The following is a 21,743-nucleotide window of genomic DNA, read 5'->3' on the forward strand; positions in this document are numbered from 1 at the left end:
CATGCTGACGTACAATCTCACCCCACAGAAGAATTGTAAACCGTCAATTGCACACCCCCACTCCTACACAGACAGCATTTTTGTATTAGGGAACTGTTCATTCAAGACCCACTTTGTCTGGGGTAGGGATGGGGGCTATTGAAGACACCACCTATCTCATGAACATTACCGACAAAATTTTATTGGTTTTAAAATTTGAGTTTACACAGAAATATGCCTTGCATAAGACATGCCTTGCACCTGGTTCCTCTCCCGTGACTGTTCGTGCCACCGTTTGTAATCTTCGTGTTTTTTATTAGTGTTCTCATTTGTAATTTTTACTTGATTTTTCTTAGGTTGGGGCTGCGCCTCGCATGGGTATCATATCCCGTTCGCGCTAACCCTTTTGGTCTTTCTTTTCATATTTCTTTCTCTCATATTTATAATTTTCTGTTTATTAATTCATTAATTAATTGACCAATAAAGCTGAAAGAATAATAGAAATATTCAGCTAGCAAGCGTCAACAATCCTCGATAAACAAGAAAAGTGAGGTTTGAATATTGTTGTCATTTTTTACTGTTGGATGGAGAGGTGGCTATGCAATAAAGACACCATCTTTTGAGGTCGAGGAAGAAGGGTGCAGGCAGAGACCACCATCTATTTTATGGTTTGGAGTGGGTCCTGTTTCAGTATAATAGTTTGACCACTTCCTTTACTTGTATTAAATGTACGTTTAACAGAGTAATGAGTCAAAATAGGAATCATTGCTTTTTAATTTCATTGCACGGGACACTTGTAAAGCAACAATGGTAACAGTGATGGGCAAAATATACAGAGCTTTTTACATCAGATAGTTACAGACTGAGGAACGACAGCTTTCATACAACGCAAGACCCTACGGAAACCCTGACTGAAGCTAGCCAGCCTATGAATACAACCATCGCTTTGATTGTCCCTCATGGACACTAGAGGTATTTGCACAGGCCTCCATAGCGGATGGGAGAGGTAAACACAAACATGTATGGCATATGATCACAAGCTTTACCCCAAATCCCAAGGCGAAACAACATCAAAATTGTCCTCACAATTTCTCCTCAAGTTATCAACACATTACCAGACTGACATGTGACAAGGGATGACAACAAAATAATAGGCCATTTCCGAGTTGCTGTGAACCTCATTATGAAATCGAGGCTAAGTGCACTTTCATATGAAAATTAGTTTTGTAATTTGCATATGAATGAAAACTAATTTCACAATAAAAACTTTGCACTTCACCTCCCTTTCATAACAAGGTTCAAAGAAACTCGGAAATGGCCTATTGATAAACCGCTCTTCATATTTCACTGAATTTTTAGAACTAACATTAAATAGCAATGCAAAAAAACTGGTAAGGAGAATTGATGCATCAAGCTTGTGCCTGGATGGTTTGGATGGGGATTGTCACACTTTTGCCGTCTGATGATTCAACTATTACAAATGGGATTGCGAGTGTGTTGGTGGGGTGCGTGAGAAGGAGACGAAGGGATGTTGAGAGTTTCAAGACTTTAGAGCTAACCAGAACATAGTCAACTGTGAACAATGAAGTACATGTAAACAAGACTGCGAAGAGTAGAGTACGTGTAAACAAACCAACAAAAAGTGCAAAAATCCTCATAAGTTAAGCTAACAGTACTGTCATTCAGTGTAATATTCGACAAGTAAACATTCACTTCATACTCATTTTGAATTATTCAGTCATGTCTCCTCATACAAGGCAATGTTGAACTAAAGCAAGGGGCTAGTCACCCCAGGTGGGCGGCTTCCATATAAAAGCGATGGGGTAATCATTATACCTTTAAAGGGGTTAAAAATTCGTGGTTTGGTACCCCTTAGCATGAATGATTTACGTCAGAGGTATGGTGGTACCCAATAATCTTTATTGCTATTTCAAATATTTTTCAAAGTGTCAGTAAGTGTATTGTTTTGGAGTTGGTACCTCTTGGGGGCAAAAGATGTGCGGACCACGCCCACAAAACAGAATTCTGGTACATTTTAGGGGTTCTTTTCAAACTTTCTGACGATCACCCCTGCAACTTTTATATGGGAGTACCCCGAGCTGGTCACATATTAACACTGGATTGCAATGCTGTTGCAACATAAATAGCATTGAACAATGGTTCTCCCAACATTGAAACTACATAACATAGGTAAGGACTGTTCAACTCATTACTGCAAGCTGCACGCTGGAAATGCTAACACTACATTGGAACACTTGTCCACTGTGGACCTGATATCATGATTGTAACAAGTAAGGCTGTTCTTGTTTCTATATTGTTATTTGCGTTTTTTTCCAAACTCATCCACTTATTACCCTAAATGTAATGCATGAATCAATCTTTATTTACACACGCTGGCCCCATCAACCAAAGCTTAAAGAAGAGGCGTGGTAGTTAAATTACCACTGCATTAGCAAGGAAGTTTTTTGAGTGTGTGATGAAGAAAATGCTTGACACAAAAATAAACACAAAAGATAGAGAAATAAATAACCATCTCTGGGAGCAAGCCAGTAGTTTCAGAACTACAGCATATATCAGTATTCTGCTGAATGCCAATTGTATATAGCAATAATTATGACTTTTTAAGGACAGTGCTTCCTAATACAAAGGTCTTTTTGCTAAGCTTTTGACTATGTGGAAAAAGCAGTTATAGAAACTATCTATACTCCACCCACGGAAGGTTCTTTTGTTTTGCACTCCCCCCTCCCCCAAGGAAATTCCAGTTTGGTTTCATACTTTGCTTCTAAAATTTTGTCTTTTAAGAACCCCCTCCCCCCAGGAATTTCTGATGACCTTCCATGGGGTGGGTATAGATTTTTCCTGGAACTACACAATCCAAAATACGGATATTATCTGGAACTACACATTTGTCCTGAGATAAACAACAACTATCACTCTAAAGAATGATACTCCAATGCTCTTACACAACTTGCTCAAAACAAAATAAGAACCTGATACCAGGATAGTGAAAACTAATTTCAAAGTTCTGAGAAATGTACTGTATTCCTTTCATTTTAATTCGATCCCTTTCTGCAAAATATTTTTATAATAAATGACTTTGATTTGAACAACAAGGGGTAGATTGTCATGATTACATGCCAGAGCGTGTCTGCCTCAGGGGAGGGGTGCCTGAGGCACTGTGGGGTGACTCAGACCTCCCTACTGGGACGCCAAGGGGTTTTTGCTCCATCATCTGCTGAATTAAATGTGGAGGAGGAGATTGTCGCATCATGGGATTGGCTTGAGGACGAAGAGGCTAGCATGAAAAAGAAAAAGAAGCCAGAAAGTTAACATAATAATAATTATTAGAGATAATTATTAGAATTACGCTTACTGCAAACAGTACACAGCAGAAATGAGCATTTTTACCCTGTATTTGCCACTTGCTGTTTTCAGTTTCTCAGTAAAATTGATTAGTTTTGAGAGAGCATCAAAAGTCACAATCAGTTGGTACCATTCTCATCTGTGTACTAATTAATTTTTTCAAGAAAACATAAACGCAAATCTCATGTTTGCCATTTGCCATTACACACAATGTGATTCTAAATCTCGTCATCATCATCATCATCATCATCACCATCATCATTTATTTGCCTTACTAAATAAAAATAAATCATTCAATTTACAATAAGGGCGAGAAGACCTCAAGAAACCACCAGGCTTATAAGAGAGGCCACCTCGGCTGTCATTAATGAATAGAAAATGTGGTGCTGCGTAATATGGTGCTCTCTATATTACGTTACCAGAAAAGGCAAACTGTCATAAAGATATGACAAAATTAATGTTATAAAGATGCAGCAAACTGGCATCCATGTTTATAAAAAGAAAAGAATTTAAGTCATTAAATTATGCAGTCTCACAGTGTTGTAATTTAAGCAACAACAACAACTTTATCCATCTAAACAAAAATTGACAGGAAAACACTTGAGAACCTGTAAGTAGCCTTAATAAATTGAGCTATTGGGACAGGCTCAAGAAAGTAAACAATTTTGAAATAAAAGAATGAAAAACAACAACAACAATAACAACAGGTAACTCTAGAAGTGAAATGGGGGTTAGTCAGTTTGGTTGTTACAATCTTTGTCCTGCAAAGGCATCTCACAGTCTTTCTTACAGCATGGGGCTATTATAGCCATTAAAAGATTAACTGTCATTTGACATCCAGCACAAAGGCACAGCTCTCGGGATACAAGTTTTAAGTCTGAAAAGCCCCAAAATTCTGAAAGCAAACTCAAAAGTATTGATCATGCATTTTATAATGAATGGAAAAAACATTTCAGCTTGTAAAGAAAGCTCTAGTACTGTACCACCACTATTTACCATTCCTGCCACCACCCACAAGTTGTACAAAACAAAATTGCTCTCTAGCTGTGTTTCAGTCCAAGAATGTGTCTAGACTCACCTGGGGTTGAATTGGTCGTACCATGGGTTTAATCAGTGGTGGTGGACCTTGGAGTCCAACCTGGTTCGACCGCGGGACTCCCACCTGGGACTGTAAGGGGGGTGGATGCCGCTGACCTTGCGATCCCGATGGTTTTAAAAGTGGAGGTGGTTGACCAGGCATACCTAAGATTAAAAGTCAGAGACATGGCCATTAGTTTTGGAGGAAAACGTCTGGGAAAACAAGGAGGAGAAACAATAAAAATAACAAATTTGGTTTGAACCTTCCCTGCTAGCAGAGGCCTCTTTTCCATTGAATTTGCTGAACTGACGGTCGCAAAGAAAACAGACCTCTGCCCTCAGTCGAAATGGACTGTATTGAGCATGCACCACAGTTATCTAGAGACCGAACCGTCACATGATGCTTTTAGCACATACGGGCTCACTAAATGACAGTGAACGGACTATGGCAGGGGTTGAATTGAAGTCCGTTTCGACTCGGGGCAGAAGTCTCTTTTCCTTGCGCCCATCAGTTCAGTGAATACAACAGAAAAGAGGCCTCTGCTGACAGGGAAGTTTGAACCCAGCAGTTCTGTAGTCTACTAAGAGTGATTGTTCAGGTGAGAATAGTTGTTGAAAGAATGCATTGTTTAATTTGTTTGGCTGAACAAAAGTATTTTTCTAAGGACAATATACACTGTCCAGTACATGTACATGATGACACAGGACAAAACAAATGTGCAGCAAACTTGCTTTGGTTCAGTTTTAGTTAGATTTAGAATTCCGTTTACACCAAACTGCAAACTGCAAAAATGAACATGCAACCATAATTATCCTATAATTGCCGCTCGCTCTTTTCAGTTTCTCAGTAAAATTGAGTAGTTTTGGATTAGCATCAAAGGCCAGAATTATTTCACACTATCCTCATCTATGTACTTATTTTTATCAAGAAAACAAACGCAAATCTCACAGCAAATCCGAGTGCTCCTATCAGGAGTCGAACCTAAGACCTTCCGATTACCAGTTGACGATAATAAAAGTCTAAGAACACTAAACTTATTAAGAACTACACGTACTGGATTAAATGAGAATGATGTATTATTCAAAATGTCACAGGCATACTGTGCTCTTATCAGAAGTCAAACCTAAAGTTCTGGCCATATTAAATGGAACTAAATTAAGTCTTGATATGGAAGCTTACCCTGGGTGGGGAAGGATGGAGAAGATCTGTCTGGCTGACTAGGTGACGAATTTCCACTACTTCCTGCCGGTGAACCAGACATATGAAGAACCTGTAAATCATCGTCTTTTCTATCGCTGCTTGTGATTCCCTGTTCAGCTTCATACTCCTCCAGAACTTGCTGCAGATTGAAACGGCGCTTGTAGTTCACAAAGAAATTGCGGCACTGACTGACGCTCTTGTTACCTAGCACTTCAGCCATGGCTTGGAAATCTTTACCATAGCGCCTTACAGCTGTCATGTGGATAAGATGAGTATTGAAGTTAGAAGTGCTTTAACCCTTTCACTCTCAGGAGTGATCAATATGTAGTTTCTCCTTACATTATCAATACATTGTCAACCAGACAGGTGATGAGAACAAAGAAAATCATCAACTAGATGATATTGTTTGATGTAACACCAAATTCTGTGAACTAACTTTAAAAATAATGCATGGTAGTCAGTGAGGAGAATTAACATTCAGATCATGGGAGTGAAAGGGTTAACAAGGTAAAGTGTACATGTGGAGGGTCTGATTGTTTTGGAAATGGTGGTGAGAACCTGTAAAAAGGAGAGGTGGGATGCAAGAGAAAAGGGAATTATGAGAAATGGTAGAAAAACACCATTTGCGAGATGGCAAAAGCAAGACAAACAGGAAAAATTGGCAACAGGGTATCATATTTTAAAACCCTTAAAGTGAAAATTTCTCACGTACACGTACATCACTACATGATCATACATAAAGGTCATAAAAAATTGGAATGATTGCCAAAATTCCCTTAATATGCTCTGGTGCTCAGCTCTCACAAATAAAGGCTGAGGTCTTCATCCACCATTTGTCCATAAAGCAAGCAGTATCTGTGCCCCTTTTTCCTAAAATCCAAACCATTCCAACAGGTGACAGACTTAATCTAAGTTAAGGTGTCTCAGAGGAAACATCGTTAATGTTTCTTTGAAGTTTGAGCTGTATATCTGGCGGGTGTTCCATTTACAAAGCATTTATAAATCAATTAGTCATAGGTACACTTATAGCAAAGAAATGCAGGCTTCCAGTAAGCAGGTGTTTATGGGGAGGAGGTCAATATGACTCCCTTCCCTGCGCGGAAGGAGGAACTGGGACATTCAGACAAAACCCCTCCCCATTCCCACACTTGTACACTAGTAAAAGACCCTGACCTAACAGAGTGATTATTCCCTTATGGTCATCTTTGCTGAAGGGACAGCCTGTGCTACATGTATGTCACTGGGACCATACATGTCAAGTAAGACAAACAGTACCTTGCTGATAAGTTGTTTCAATCTTACAGTAGTTACTGTTTTCAATCACTATGGAATACATGAACACTGTACATGGTACTTACATTGGACTGCTAACAGCAACTCTTCATTTGACCACCTGGCATTGTTCTTGTTATTTTGCTAAGGAAGAAAACCAAGTTACAAGGTTAACACTTTTTTGTAAAATGACTTGAGAAATGAAACCCATGACCATTTACACTACACAGTGTACATGGCAATACTAATTTTGTAATAATGTATTACCTCTATTGTGAAAATTGAAATAGGATCAAATGCATGTGCGGCTTTTAGGCAGAACAAATACTTATTGCAAAGTTTTCAATAAAATCGCAGTGGATGAAAAAAGTTTTCCATCCATCCATCCATCCATGTCAGCTCTTCAATCCCTTTTAAGGGTGGCCATATTACCTTGGCAACTCAGTTGATAAAACCAATTATTAAAAACTGGATCATTGTATAATGCAATTCCAGGGTTTTGATTGGCTAGCGGCCATGGTATATGAGCTATTATACCATGCCCGAGAAGTAGCGACCATAAATTGTTTTCTGGTTGCTCTTGAAAAGGAAATCAGCAAGGCCAACCAATATTACTTGATTGTTTTTAATAAAACAATTATTCCACTCGCGCTTCTTGGATATGAGATGATTATAGCCAACTCGGCGCTACGCGCCTCGTTGGCTATCTATCATCCCATATCCAACGCGCGCTTGTGGAATAATTGTTAAATATTCGTCTCCACTAACCCACCAACACAACATCAGAGTTTCTTGAGATTAGCTAACCCCCTTATCACTGATATACAGTTGTCGTTTTTTTTTTTTTTTTATTGAACCTCTCAAACAAACAACAAACATTACTCACTTATAAAAGTATTACATGCGATCATTACACTACACTGACCTACAAAAGATTACAGACTATTTTACAGAAACATAATTATTAAACAGCTATACCATGAGCATGTGTTGGATATGAGATCTATGAGGCTATAATATCTCGTATCCAACTAGCGAGTGGAAAGTGGAAAAACAATATTATTGTTGTATTAAAAACAAACACAAGCATTTTGCTTTGCAAGAACAACCAGAAGACAATTTCAGTGGTCGCTATACCTCACGCATGGTATAATGGCTCATATACCATGGCCACTAAGCCAATCAAGTCCCAGAAATTGCATTATACAATGATCAGTCTGATATACTGTACAGTTGACTCACATCTCCTGGTCTGAAGACTTCTATTCCATTCTCCAGTTGATACTTGTTCTGGCTTATTGACTGCTTGTTCATTTGTATCTGCCTCTTGAGGTTCACTATTTCCATTTCCTGTGGCCGCACATGGGCATCACCATGGGTACCAGACACAGCGACAAGATACTCTTGTGACAAAACCATTCCCTGAAGAAACAAAGATATGAAGGAGTTCCACATACAACTGTACATGTACATGTACATGTATGCACTCACTAAATACATGTACTTTGATTGCCAAGACTTCCAAAATGACTTGACCACTTCCAACTTCAACTTCAACTTTCAAGGTATTTGTATAAATTTACATGTACAATTTCTTTGCGCCGCAGGTAGCAAAGCTAATCTAGGCGGGCCAGGATGACAAAAAGAAAGAATGACTTTAACTGCTAAGTAAGAAGGCAGACTGAGCTACCAAAGATGTTCATACATCACTAACATGAAGCCATCATTCTTTTTTGATATCCACAAAATACAGTTCAAAAGCAGCCAGCTGTTGTCCGCAAAAAATACCACAGTGTTAGAGTCCGACCACAACTGGAATGTACAGTTCCAGAAAAAAACCATACCCACCCAATCAAAGGTCAATAGAAATTCCTACGGGGAGGGGGGTCTTAAAAGCCAAACTGTTAGAAGCAAAGTATGAAGCTAAACTGGAATTTCCTGGGGGGATGGGAATGCAAAACCAAAACCCTTCTGTGGGGGGAGTATGGATACATTCTGGGACCGCACAATCTTCTCCTTTACAAAGAGGCATACTATATCCAAAGCCTAACACCTTCTCTTAACAAATGGATTGAAATCCATTAGAGAACTTTGCCTTTTCTCATGAGTATACTTTTTGAATCACTTTCTAAATATTGTTGTTAACACACTATTTAAGACCTACCTTGTATGCATATTCTTAGTCTGATGATTGTATAGTTCGTACCAAAATATTACTTGTTTCCAACTTAGTTTCTGTCATTTGTTGTCTAAATATTTTGACACAATGAACATACTCGGAGTATTTTTCATTCTCTATGTACTGAAATTATCAGCAAGTACTGGGTTCTGAGCTTCTCTCAGTTCTTCAATTTAACCAACTGCCTGAAACACCTAGTACAGCCCTCACAATCCAAAGGCTTATAGAGGGATTTATCTGTGGTAAGGATTTTTGTGCCTGAGTTTCTTTTTCTTTTTCTTTTTCTTTTTCTTTTTTTTTTTTTTGGGGGGGGGGGGGGGGTTGGCTAAACTAAGAGAGAACTTATCAGAATTTTTGGGTAATGTACACAAAGCTTTACTCAGAGAACTATTTTAGTTCTGCAGGTGTATGTATATTCATGAACATGTACTAGGTAAGCATAGATGTCTGGTTCAGATGAAATAAATTGGTAAGATGAGAGGCAGAGCCATACGATGCCCTATTGGCTAGGCAAGGAAACAAGCAAACCTTTGGTGCCTTTCTTTTCACTTTATTTCCTCTATGTCCAGCTCTAGGTTCTCTTCCCTCATGTCTTGGTCGCAGAGTTCCAGTTCTTCTGTAAAATAATGTTGTACTCAAGGCTTGTACTGACAAATCACAATGCTGTTTTTGACCAGTACAATTAGGTAAAATACCTTTTAGGGAACTCTTTTATTAACAGTTTGTATGACTGACTGACCAATCAACTGATCAAATGAAGGGGTGCCTGGAAAAAAAGCCCTAAGTGACTTCTGATGAACTGCTAGAATCTCCTTCCATATTTTTTTGTTATCACTTGTGAAATGAAAGGAGAATTTGACCTTACATCAAAAGTCACTTAGGGCCTTATTCCGCGCACCCCTTCAAATGACCGACTGACTGACTGATTGATTGTTTGTTGGTTATGTTTTAAAGCAGGGTTGTCATTCACAAAACCTATTATGACTGAATGCACTTGGTGATACATTGGTACTACTGATGAACAAATCTCAACTATTTTAGTGTCATGAACCCTCCCAAGGAAAGAAAAAAAAAAAACAAGCTAATGACAACGTGTACAGGAGTGTAGTTCAATGACATATGGGAGTGACAGTCCTGTAAATTGAAAATAATTGACTGTGGCACTTGCACTTACAATGTACATAAGATGACAAACTGCAAGAAAGTTAGTAGAAGGTTAGGGTTTTACAGTGTATACCTTAAAAATTGATAGCAAGCGCTACACATGTTTCCCTTCTGAGTGGCATGAAGCTGGCTTGATTGTGAGCGACAGTTAACACAAGGACCTGTTATGGTTGTTGCTGTTGTTCCCTGCACAGGAAATAAATGAACAAATCACTTCACTATCAAACAGTGCATGTGACAGGTGGGGCAGAGCAGAGCAGACGGGGTGGGATAGATTAGAGCTGACTAGAGCAGAGTACAGCAAAGAACAGTGGCATACAGTAGAGTGATTGAATTCAAAAATAGATAAACTTAAATGAATGAGATCTACCTATTAATTCAAGGAAAGTTTACAGTATATTTTCACAACATTCTGGTCACATCTTTTCATTATTATCAACAAAGCTGAACAATAAATCTCCTATAAAATTAATAAAGCAAACATACTTGTATAATTGTAGGTTGTGGTTTTATTAGTTTTGGTTTACTCTGGCCATTTGTTTGTCTTGTTTGCTGTGAACACAATAAAATCAATTAGCATCATGGGTGGTAAACAGAATCTTCATGATAATTAAACTGAAAGTAAACCTCATCTTGATCAGAAAACATCTTATTTGTATTTACTTTCACAACACTGAGTTATAGAAAAATAAATTTTAAAAAAAACAATAACAGCACAGCACCAAGTGCTCAGATGTAAGTTGACAGTCTCGACTCGATCCTCGCAAGAATCGAGTAACAAACAAACACAAGCAAAAACCCAACTCGATGCTCAATACGCGCAGGATTCAACCACACAAAACACCTTAGTTTGTTATTCAAACGAGAATGTGATTCAAGTTTCGAGTAAACAGCTTTATTTCTTGAGGAAGCAAGTCATTAGGAAGTCCATTAACACATCCACAGCACACTTTGTGTGCATAATTAATTGGTCAAATAAAGGGGGAGCGGTTATCACACCAAATCTTTTGTTAAGATAAGCGTGCAATTTTTTCAGCAACATACTTGGATACACTAAAACATGCTACCCTAGAAAAAAATTTAATCAACATGCTAGGACGTACCTTAAAACACAATACCATAAAAAAACTCACCAACTGCCATGAGTTGGACATGCATTTAATGCAAATTTTGTGTTTTCTGATCATGATGACGTTTAGTAATACAAATTTCTTGGCTTTGACGAGCAAAATGTCACTGAGAAGCAAATAATTATACCTCTTTTTCTGGTTCAAAGTCACTATCACTTGAATCACTGTTGTCACTCTCAGGATCACTGAACATAAAGAAAAGAAATGAACAATTACTGTAAAAAAATAATAACAAGGTGCTCCATGGAAAAATTCCATCAATTTCTGGACTTTCACATTGTCATTTATTCGATACATAGAATGTATATGCCAGAGAATGGTTCTAAACTAAGGGGTTTCATTAAGATTTTGAACAGGCACTAGGTGAGATGTTGGTCGGGAGCACCCGGGCAGAATAGTTAAACTGGATATGTTCTTTCTATGTGGCTATGGAAAATGTTGGTTAAGATGATAATATCAGCCAGGCAAGGTCTTGTTCACAGATGGTTAGTCTGCCCAATGCCTGGCCCTTTGGCTTTCTAGCTTACATGTGGCACATGTTGCACATGTTTTTTGTGGGATACTCCTGTATACATACAAAGATCAAGTGGGATTCACTCATGAGCTGTTCCCGTTAATCATGGCTCTGTAGCACAGATGGTAGAGCAGTGGACTAGTTACCCAAAGGTCGTGGGTTTGAATCCTAAATAATTTCAGTGGTGACAAGTTTTACAGTGTTGCATTATCATTAATTATTTGATAAACCTCAGGTTGGCGTTAAATTAAACCAAGAGAAAGGAGAATCAGAAATTGTTCATGAAGCTGAAGGAACAGTTTAAATTATGTAAAATCCATGATAGGAAATCGAGAAGATGCCCAGCAAGCCACAACTATTATATCATTGACCCTCAAACAGCTAGTTAAAAGGACATCATAAAATGTTCAAAACTCAAGTGGAACCATAAGCCACAGATGAGTGGTGTCACCATCAAGTTTTGAACATTTCATGGCATCATTTTATGGTATAGACCATAGAAAACTGTTGTTGATTTGTTTTCTTACAATAGCATGGAAAATATACAAGCGGACTTGGCTTTATTTTCTGTCGAGAAAGCATGCATGTTACATCTGACATCACTTTTATTGTCTGCACACTTATCGACAATGGCTACAAGCCAATCACCATGTGGGAATTCTTCAGGACAGTTATTGTAAATAAATGTATATAATGTCAATATGTAACCAATATGTATGAAGTGAATGACTCACTTGATTGGTTCCTTTTGTACTGCCATTCTCTTTGCTTGCCTATCAATCAAACTTGTTCGACTTCTTGTTTTCTTCCATGAGTAGTAGTACTTAACAAGGGTTGCCACTGTTTTATCTGGCAACTTAACACACACAAACACATGCAAATATTTCAGTGTATGTAACTTGCAAAGAACATGATATTGCTATATTTGTTATCTACAATGTAAAAATGCTCAGCCTTGATAGACAATGATACACAAAGTTACTCTTTGTTACTCTTCTACTAATTGACATAGATCCTAGCAGTATGCAGGATGTTTGTCACATGAACCTAGTTTAATGGCCTAACTCCCTCAAGTCTCCTGTAGCTCAGTGGTCTAGAGCGTCCAAACTTATTGGGAGAACTGAGATTTTCTTTTTCTGAGTATGCCTGTGTCACCAACTTAAAAAATAAATCATTTATTCACCAGAGGCTTTAAAACATAACCCCATATTTCTTTATATAACATACTCTTTGTGAAAAATGTTTTCCGTAATATTTAAAAGAAAAAAAGTTAAAATTATTTTGTTCCTGTATGGCAGCCATTGATCAATGGCAAATCATACTTACTATTTGTTGAATGCGTTTGAAACTTTTTCCATGAGAACTATAAGCTTGTTCAAACAGTATTTTATCTTCCATGCTCCACTCATCTGAAATGTAATAAATACAAATGAGAATTGATACTTCACAGTGGAATACAAGAAATTTGCATGTTACAATGAGTATTGTACAATTGTACAAATTAAGATAGTGGAAGACATTACATACCTGGAAATGGTGTAAAGTTTGACAAGTCTGTTAATGATTTGTCAAGATTATGTTTATGCCAGAACAGCATTCCAAGTGCCTAATGATAACAAGGTTAATGTAAATGAATATTAAAAATCTAATAAAAACATTCAGTCTTAACTGTAAGTATCATACAGTAAATTACTGTACCATAATTATTATTTATTAACGTTATTTTAAAACTTTTCAAATGAACACCTTAGTGCTAAAAAGCATAATGACTATTAAATTTATTGGTTTAATATTATTAGTTGTTTCAGTCACATGGGCCAATTTTCATGTTAAAATAATTAATTTGTTGGCCAATTTCTTTTTCTGCTGGAGTAACATGGGGTGAAAATCGGCCTGATGGAAAAAAAATTAAAAGCACTGCCACAGATTTTATAAATATTATCGTTAATAAATTATTGTGCTGTTCACTCATTTTCTTTGTCAAATTGGGCCAAATCATCCTAATTAATTGGTGCATGTAAAGTAACCTTAACCCTTTAACCCCTAATATATAAAAAACAAATTCTCCTTCAGTGTACCTTGTCATCATACTTTTCTTATAAAAGTACTGGGGAGAAGTTATTAAAAATATCAAGAAAATTCACCTTGGGTGATCATATCCTTAATTCTCATGAACTCAGGGGTTGAATAAGTATTGATATTACAAGGAGAAATTTGATGTTGATCACTGTTAGGGCTTAAAGGGTTAAGATAAGATAAGATAAGATAAGATAAGATGGGATGGGATGGAAAAGAATAGGCTAAGATCGGATAGAGTAGGATAAGATACATGTAAGATAAGATTGTATATTTGTCATGGGTAAAATACAGACTGTATGCATGTACTGTACTGTGATGTGGTGGAAAATGTAAATATCACTTGGTTGCCAATGTGGAAATTACTATGAAAGAAAATTTAAATTTTTCTTATAAAATGAACACACCTGCTCGACGTTGTATCCATGTTTATCCTTAGCGACAAGCACGTAATCATCCACTAAAAACAAACAAAAAGAAAGAAAGAAGAAGAAAGGTTCAACACCTGTATTTTCAACTTACAGCGAGGGATAGTGTTCAGCAGTCATAAGCATTGGACAGAGAAAATTCTCAGTTCCTCTCACGTCTTTCCATACACTGTTCAGATCAGGATCTCAGATTTCTCTTTGGGCCACGTTCATGACATGCTGGACAATTCACTGTCTTTGTCATATTATTATTTGTCCGTTTCTATAAGCAGTGCTTTATCAGGAAGTTGTTGAAACCAAGGAAAAGTGTGCTGAATACTTTAGACACACATGTATACAAATTTAATCCATGGAATAAAAGTTGTATTGAGCAGTCAAGTTTTATTGTCTTTGTTTCACTTTAGTCCTTTTGGTTGAATTATTCAAGGCAATACAGTATTATTTCTTTGTTCACCTGTCTCCAGTTGTATTAAGGCCAACTACAGTAACTTTTTTATTTTGCTTTAATTTGGGATGAAAGGATAACCAATTGCAAGCCTTTTCAATATTCTCAGATTCAGTTGTTTAAAGATATTTTTTCACTGATAAACTTGACCTTTTTGAGATACAATTTAAGGGCAGTTTACACGACAGGCAAAAAATTGGGACAGACCAAAGCCCTAGATTCGTGTTATCATGCTTTGAACAACAAGGTTTTGGTTGAAAGATGTGACTCAAAAGAGCTTGGCAGTAGAGTCTCTGAAATATACATTTACATGAAACCAAGGTGTAAACCTTAGAACACCTGCCTCTCAATATCGTATTACTCGTTGTTAACATGTATACTTAGGGCCGTCGTGAAGGCTTGGAGAAGACATCTCCCCGAGGAAAGCAGCTGTTGATTTTAAGTCATTTTCAAACCTTTAAGTAGCCAGCTCTGATGAAGAGCTAATGCTTGAAACGTCAGCACTCGAATCTCTTTACAGTGGTCAATTTACCTTTAGTTATCAACTCTGTTGATAAACCAAACATTCGTTTCTACTCCCCACCGACGCAGCACCACAGTTTCTTTAGAAACTAACTGCATTATCTTCCCAGTAGTTGCTGGCTATGCATAACGGCTGGCTACTATGGGCTATTGACAACTTTAAGACTAATTACATTTTTACAATAACTGTCAAAATTCTCGCACTCTGATTGGCTCATAGCCATTTTCTATAAGAGTACAGACAATAAAAATCACGTCAGAGGTAAGGTGAGCACTTTCTCGACGGAAAATAAAGTCAATTCCATTCCGTACTTTTTCCATGTTATCGTCAAAAACAAATTGATGGCAGTTTTCTATGGTCTATACTCTTATAGACCATAAAATGACACCATAAAATGTTCAAAACTTGGCAGGGAAACTACTTGCCACCTCTTGAGTTTTGAACATTTTATGGCATCATTTTATGGTCTATAAGAGTATAGACCATAGAACACTGCCGTCAATTTGTTAATTACATGTATGCCACCATAATAGTACCAAAGCACTTACATTTTGTATTTGGGATTTCCTCTGCTGGAGCCCACACAAGAAGTGCATTATGCTTAAGATGAGGATCTTGTTTAGCATCATCTTTGTCTACATGAAAAAAAGAGTAAAAAAGAAAAGTTGGTTAGTACACCAGTGTATTGATTGCAATGCCGTAACGAGTGATTTCAAATGTTTAGTATTGTTGAACCCTGATGGCCAAAACCTTCTGAGGAAACAAGCTGTTTGAGCTAAAAAGATTAAACTATCGGAGGATATAAATATGGTAAAAGAGTGAAGCATGGAAAGTGTTGATCCAGGCTGTTGCCTAAGAAAAATGTAAAGGAACCCACAAGGCCAAAAACTGAGAAGTTAGGAGCCCAACATGTAAAGTGTTAGGTGCTGCTGCTAAAAGGGAAGACGCCCAGAGTATTCTCTTGGGCGCTCCAGGCTACTGGGCTCCTTTTGGACAGCAGCCTTGGTTGATTCCATTTTTTATTTTGTTTTATTTTTTTTTCGTGCAGTTTCACACAAACCTGATCAAACTGGCTACCCCAGTTACCAAGATCTTGACAATTACTCCTTTCTCCTTTGTAAAGAGTTTGATGTGTTTATAATAATTATTATAAGAAGGGAGCTTAGCCCAACTGGGAGTGAGATCCAAGTAACTTTTTTGAAACTTTCTTATACGAATGCTCTCTCAAAGTTACCAGGTTATAAATAATAAAAAATGCAAGCTTTTCAGTGAAAGAATAGGCAGTACAAGATACAGCTGGATCGAACTGACTCGTTTTTGTTTTTGAAGATAAATTACAAGAGTTTTCAAGCTTATAGCAAGGAGAAACAGTTCAATCATAATACTTAAAAGTTTCCAGTGGATCAAACTTTTTATTTTTGTGCAGGGAAAATCAAAAGTACAACATAAATCTATATAAAAAGTATAGTAAAAAGTAACTGGTTTACTTGATTTCTGAGTGGGAGCCCAAAGAAGAAAAGTGCACTTTTACCTTCTTTTTGAAACCCCCCAAGGAGTCACACTGTCTCAGATTTTGAGGCAGAGTAATATTTCCATAGAGCGGCACCACTATAGGAGAAGCTGTGTTTCAGGTTATCTGTTATATGCTTAGGTAGTTTGTGTTTGTTATTCCAATTCCTTAATCCATAATTAGTGTTTTTAGTAACAAAATTAATTCTTATATCCAGAATGTAAATTACACTTAACGTGTGTAAATTCTTTTCTTTGAAGAAAGAGGTTTTAAATTCGGAGCTCTTGCTTCTATTGCAGACGCTTTAGCAAAAACAAGTGTACAAAGGTGAGATGAACAGCTATGTTTTTAAACTTTATTTCACTGAAGAAGCCTCTGCGATAGAAACTAAAGCTCTGAATATAAAACTTCCTTTCTCCAAAGAAAAGAAATTATTTACACACAATAATTAGTGGTATATTCAGACAACATATTGCAAAGATACATTGGTGAGAGATTATGTAGACACTTTAAACATTGTGATAACCTTGTGATTTTTTTTGTGTGAGGAACTAACTTATCCTACCAAAGAATGTCCAGAAGAAGAGAGGAACTAGCTCCTGCCTGTCCTCTCTTCAAATTTAACAAAAAAGCCTTGAGCACATGTAACTGAAGTGCAGAGAGCATAACTGATCTAAATGCATTTCAAATCGCTTATTGTTGTTTCAGCTCCGATTCACTGGAGTTTTTTCATGAATTCAATTCCTTCAAGAAACATTGCTCCAATGTTTTATCTACTGTTTTACACAACAAAAAGTATATCTGAAATGCATTTACAGCTGTTGGTTGGTACATAATATGCTCTCAGCACTTCAAGTTAAAAGGGAAGGCTCTGGGTTGAACACTTTCCTGTATACACGATGAACAAGAGATGTATCAAAACAGTTGCAGTTTTTACTGTGAAAACTAAACATCCATGTAACTTTGCCATCAACTTCAAGAATCATTTCAAAACAGTTAAGGAATATATAAAAGACTGACTGACTTTATGCCTAACATAAATAATTCACAGGATTAAAGAATTACATAATTTTAAATGAAAAAAAACTACTGATATGTAAAAGATCTGGTTGTTTAAGAAAGCAGTAAAGTAGCTTTAGAGTTAATCAGCAATCTAAACCTTTGCACAAGCAAAAGATACACAGCATTTTTTCAGTCCATTTGATTTTGCTAAATTTTCCCAAAAATTCAATTCCCGTCCATTCACTTTTTGGCACTCCAACAAAATATAATTTTTGTGCAAGTTTTCGCTTTAAAATAGACCTTTTTTTACAAGTGTAGAAATACTATGGTATATAGAAGTATTGGGAAACTGGCCAATCCTTCAAAGATGGCAATAAGTGAAAAAAATTCCTTTTTCTACTACACTTCAAGTCCTTGGTGACAACAGAGAACGAGTGTAAACGTTCATTTACAACTAAATTTTAAGCTAAAAAATACTAATTTTGAAAGCTATACGGCAAAGAAATACTCAAGAGTACAAATACAAACAGTTCATTGGAAATATTTTCACCAACCGCGACAAAAAGGTTGAAATTAAGGGAAGATCTTAAGCTCAATTAGTTGAAGTTGAAGTTCATATTTTTAACGCAAACGACAAGTTGTAAACGCTTTCCTAAAGTCCGTCAATTAGCACGCTGAAATTCCCCAGGCAGTTCAACAAAGGCTTAATGTAACCACTTATCTCCGCTTTAACGAAAAAAAATACGATAATTAATCAAAATATAAACTTACTTTCTGACATAAGCTCGGGAATGGCCGCTTGGAACTCTTCACCAACTCTCATACCGGGTTCTGCGAACAAAGAAATACGGCGATAAGCTAAACTTCTCGAGGACAGGACTTCCTGGATTAACACTCATTTCCCCTAGGCGAATATATTTGTCATCAAAGCTCTAACCGTGATATTCTCCATCGCTATCGCTGTCCGTCTTGGACACGTGTTGCTTGTTGTCAATCTCCATTTCGTCTAGCCCGTCCTTATTCTTCCCATCCACTTTTGAGTGGGCCATGATCGATGTTCTCGCGTCCGAAGCCATTGAAAACGCCTTAGAGTCCTTAAAATAACTAAATCTACAAAATTGAAGTTTGAAAAAACGCTTGGCCTACTACAGGATGAAGCGCATGGAAAAATAAAAAGAAAAAATAACGCAATTTTCCCACTTTTCCAAGATGAACGACGAAGCCAAGCCGACGCAAAAACAGGTAAGATCACGTGACAATTGTCACATTAATGTATGATAATTTCAAAGAATTGAATAAATTATACAGGAATGCGTTACCTTTGAAGTCTTTCCTGTACTGAGGGTGTCCATTCTCCCTTTTGTCTAATTAGAATAAATTAAACAGAGTATTTTTCCCTGAGATGTGATTCAATAAGCGTAACGAGATAATAAAAATAATTGAAATAGTTCCTGCTTGTTCTGCGCAATTTTGCCTATGGTGCCTGCCATTGCTGCCAACAACAGGTTTATGAGGTCATAGTTGCCTAACTCTTCAAATTATAAACCACATGGCTTTCTATTCAGATGCCAGACATACATTGATACTGTGGAATAATTTCAGGCATTTAGGAGGAAATTTAATCGGCGTTGTCCAAGGACGAAGACTCGAGCCAGCTGATAAACAGATAAAATATCTGTGGTACATATTGCAATTGTACCCTGTATCGGAAATATGAGAATACGGTGGTGAATAATTTATAATCGTGGATAAACGTCTTCTTTGAGGGCAAACAAAAAATGATTCTAAACTATAATAAAAAAAACAAACTTTCTATCGGCGAAATAGAATTATTAAACCCGACAAAGCGCAAGTTGTTGATCTGTCAATTAATTTAAAGCACAGCTAAGCTTTACCCAACCGGAAATGAACAGTGAAAATTTTCTCGGGCCGCGGAAAAATATGTTTATCTTCTTTACGTGATTAAAAGCCTAGAAGATCAAATACCGGAGCCAAAGTAGAAGGTCTTTGTTTTACAAGCAGAAATTCAAGAATTTCTTTCGTGTTGGAGTCAACAGCTACGCGAAAAATCAAGAAAATTCTACAACTTATCGCTCTAAACGGGAAATGGAAGGCTGACACGGCATGTGAAGTTGAACGGCGAGGCTGGGGAATTAAAACGAAATGCGCGCTATATTATAAATCTACACAGAATAATAAATGTCTAAATTGGCCTGCCTGCGGGTTAAACAAAGGCATATTTACTTACCACCTTTCATATTTCTCCCCGAAACTTCGTTAATCTCACCGCTGTGAAGTCTTGAACGATGGAATCGTATCCACTTTCCTGTCGATGGCTTTTTGTGAAGTTTCCAAAGTTTAGTCGATATCTTGCCTTACGGGTAACCATACGGTATCGACCGGGTTGTATTTATAAAGTCATATATTTGGTCTCCACATGTCTGCATGTATGTAAATTTGTCGTGGTATTCAATATCATTCAAGCGTAACCAAAAATCACGTGTCTATTTGCATTTGAAAACGCTGATTGGCTCATGTTTTCGCTTGAGTGATCTTTCAACGAAGCAAACAGGTTTTGGAGAAACTTCGGAGCTGAAAGATTTGAAACACAAAACTTTTTCTTGAGACCATCTCCTGAAGTACTCCAATCCCCGTAGTGTTTGAAAAGTTGCTGAAATATTCCGGTCATCTTCGGGGCATTTTCGGTAGAATCCGGGTCGTATTCGTTATCGCGTGCCAAAACGTTTCCTCACTATTGAATGTAAAGCAGGTAGTCTAATGTAGGCGATTTTCACAAATTTAATACAGTTGGTAGTAATGGGTGCATTGTTAGGAAAAACGCTAGCCTGCGAGCAAGCTCTCCCCTCCCCCCCCCCCCCCCCCCCCGACTTGCTTGTTCGCAGGAGGAAAAAACTCCTAAGGTCGCCGTGAGAAAAAGTCTTTCGAGTCAACCTCGATCCCACGGAGCAGGCCTGGGGTCGAGGTTGAGAGGGGATAAATGAAGAGGAACTCCGTGAAGTGGGAAAACATTTCGAACTTATCGTGTAATTGCGCTGTGGCAATATTGCAGAGAAGGAATTGGAAGCAGCTACATCTCGATTAGCAATTTTCGCTTATTTGCGGCTAGTAGTAAAGTCAAAATCAATGAAGCAAAACAACAACTATGCTGAACCTTGAAGTTGAAGTTGAAGCTTGAAAACAAGAGGAATGGAAGCGAAGATACGGGAAGCGCCGCTGCGAGGTCTTTCTCTTCGACTTCCCCGCGCAAGGCATGAAGCGCCTCCCAAAAGATCCCGAAATCAAAATAAACCATTTGTATTGCGATGGTCACACTATACATTTGCGCGGTATGGCCAGTATCTCACGCATGCGCACAGCCATATCACCCTGGCAGTGGAAGAATTCTGAACGACCCGAAAGTCGTGCTGTATTTACATTCGAGGCGGGTGCGAACTGGGCACCCCAGGGTTCATACTCTTTTGAGCTTTTGAAATTCCATGACTTTCCATGCCCTTTACCATGACTTCTCCAAGTTTTCCATGAGCTAAATTTGACCATTTTCTTGGAAATCATCTTTCATTTTGGGGATGTTTTTACTATTTTCTTCGCAAAAAAAAAAAATTATTTTGTACTTTTTAATAAACGTCATTTTCCATGACTTTCCATGACGCACACCTAAATTCCATGACTTTCCAGGTTTTCCATGACCCGTACGAACCCTGCACCCTTAAAAGCACGGAGTCAATTTCATGCCACAGTCTTCTGAAGTGGGTTTTTTTGCCTTCTTTAATTTGTTGCGCTTGTCCAGGTCTTTACTATAGATAACTGTCTGGAAACAGAAGGGAAAATTTGAGACAAGAAAGCTCGGATTATCACCAGT

General features: G+C 37.5%; 1 protein-coding gene across 3 annotated transcripts; it reads right to left on the bottom strand.

Moving 5' to 3' along the window:
• Positions 1–735: 735 nt before the first annotated feature.
• LOC146481787 (REST corepressor 1-like) lies at positions 736–20,330 on the bottom strand. Of its 3 annotated transcripts, XM_085107885.1 has the most exons (17): positions 20,112–20,330; positions 19,183–19,227; positions 18,635–18,694; positions 15,900–15,986; positions 14,363–14,415; positions 13,407–13,485; positions 13,206–13,288; positions 12,614–12,735; positions 11,493–11,550; positions 10,722–10,787; positions 10,309–10,421; positions 9,600–9,687; positions 8,135–8,314; positions 6,979–7,036; positions 5,600–5,872; positions 4,421–4,584; positions 736–3,274 (listed from the first exon to the last, which is right to left on the bottom strand). In XM_085107885.1, exons 1-17 carry the CDS (start codon positions 20,119–20,121, stop codon positions 3,110–3,112), a joined length of 1,704 nt encoding a protein of 567 aa, XP_084964011.1. In that variant the 5' UTR covers positions 20,122–20,330; the 3' UTR covers positions 736–3,109. The 3 variants fall into 3 exon arrangements, with proteins under 3 accessions (XP_084964011.1, XP_084964009.1, XP_084964008.1); XM_085107883.1 differs by lacking the exons at positions 19,183–19,227; positions 20,112–20,330 and adding an exon at positions 18,801–19,119 and having other exon boundaries at positions 9,600–9,684; XM_085107882.1 differs by lacking the exons at positions 19,183–19,227; positions 20,112–20,330 and adding an exon at positions 18,801–19,119.
• Positions 20,331–21,743: the final 1,413 nt, after the last annotated feature.

The sequence above is a fragment of the Pavona decussata genome, unplaced genomic scaffold (assembly GCF_977016875.1).
Source record: "Pavona decussata unplaced genomic scaffold, jaPavDecu1.1 SCAFFOLD_48, whole genome shotgun sequence".
NCBI classification, from domain to species: domain Eukaryota; kingdom Metazoa; phylum Cnidaria; class Anthozoa; order Scleractinia; family Agariciidae; genus Pavona; species Pavona decussata.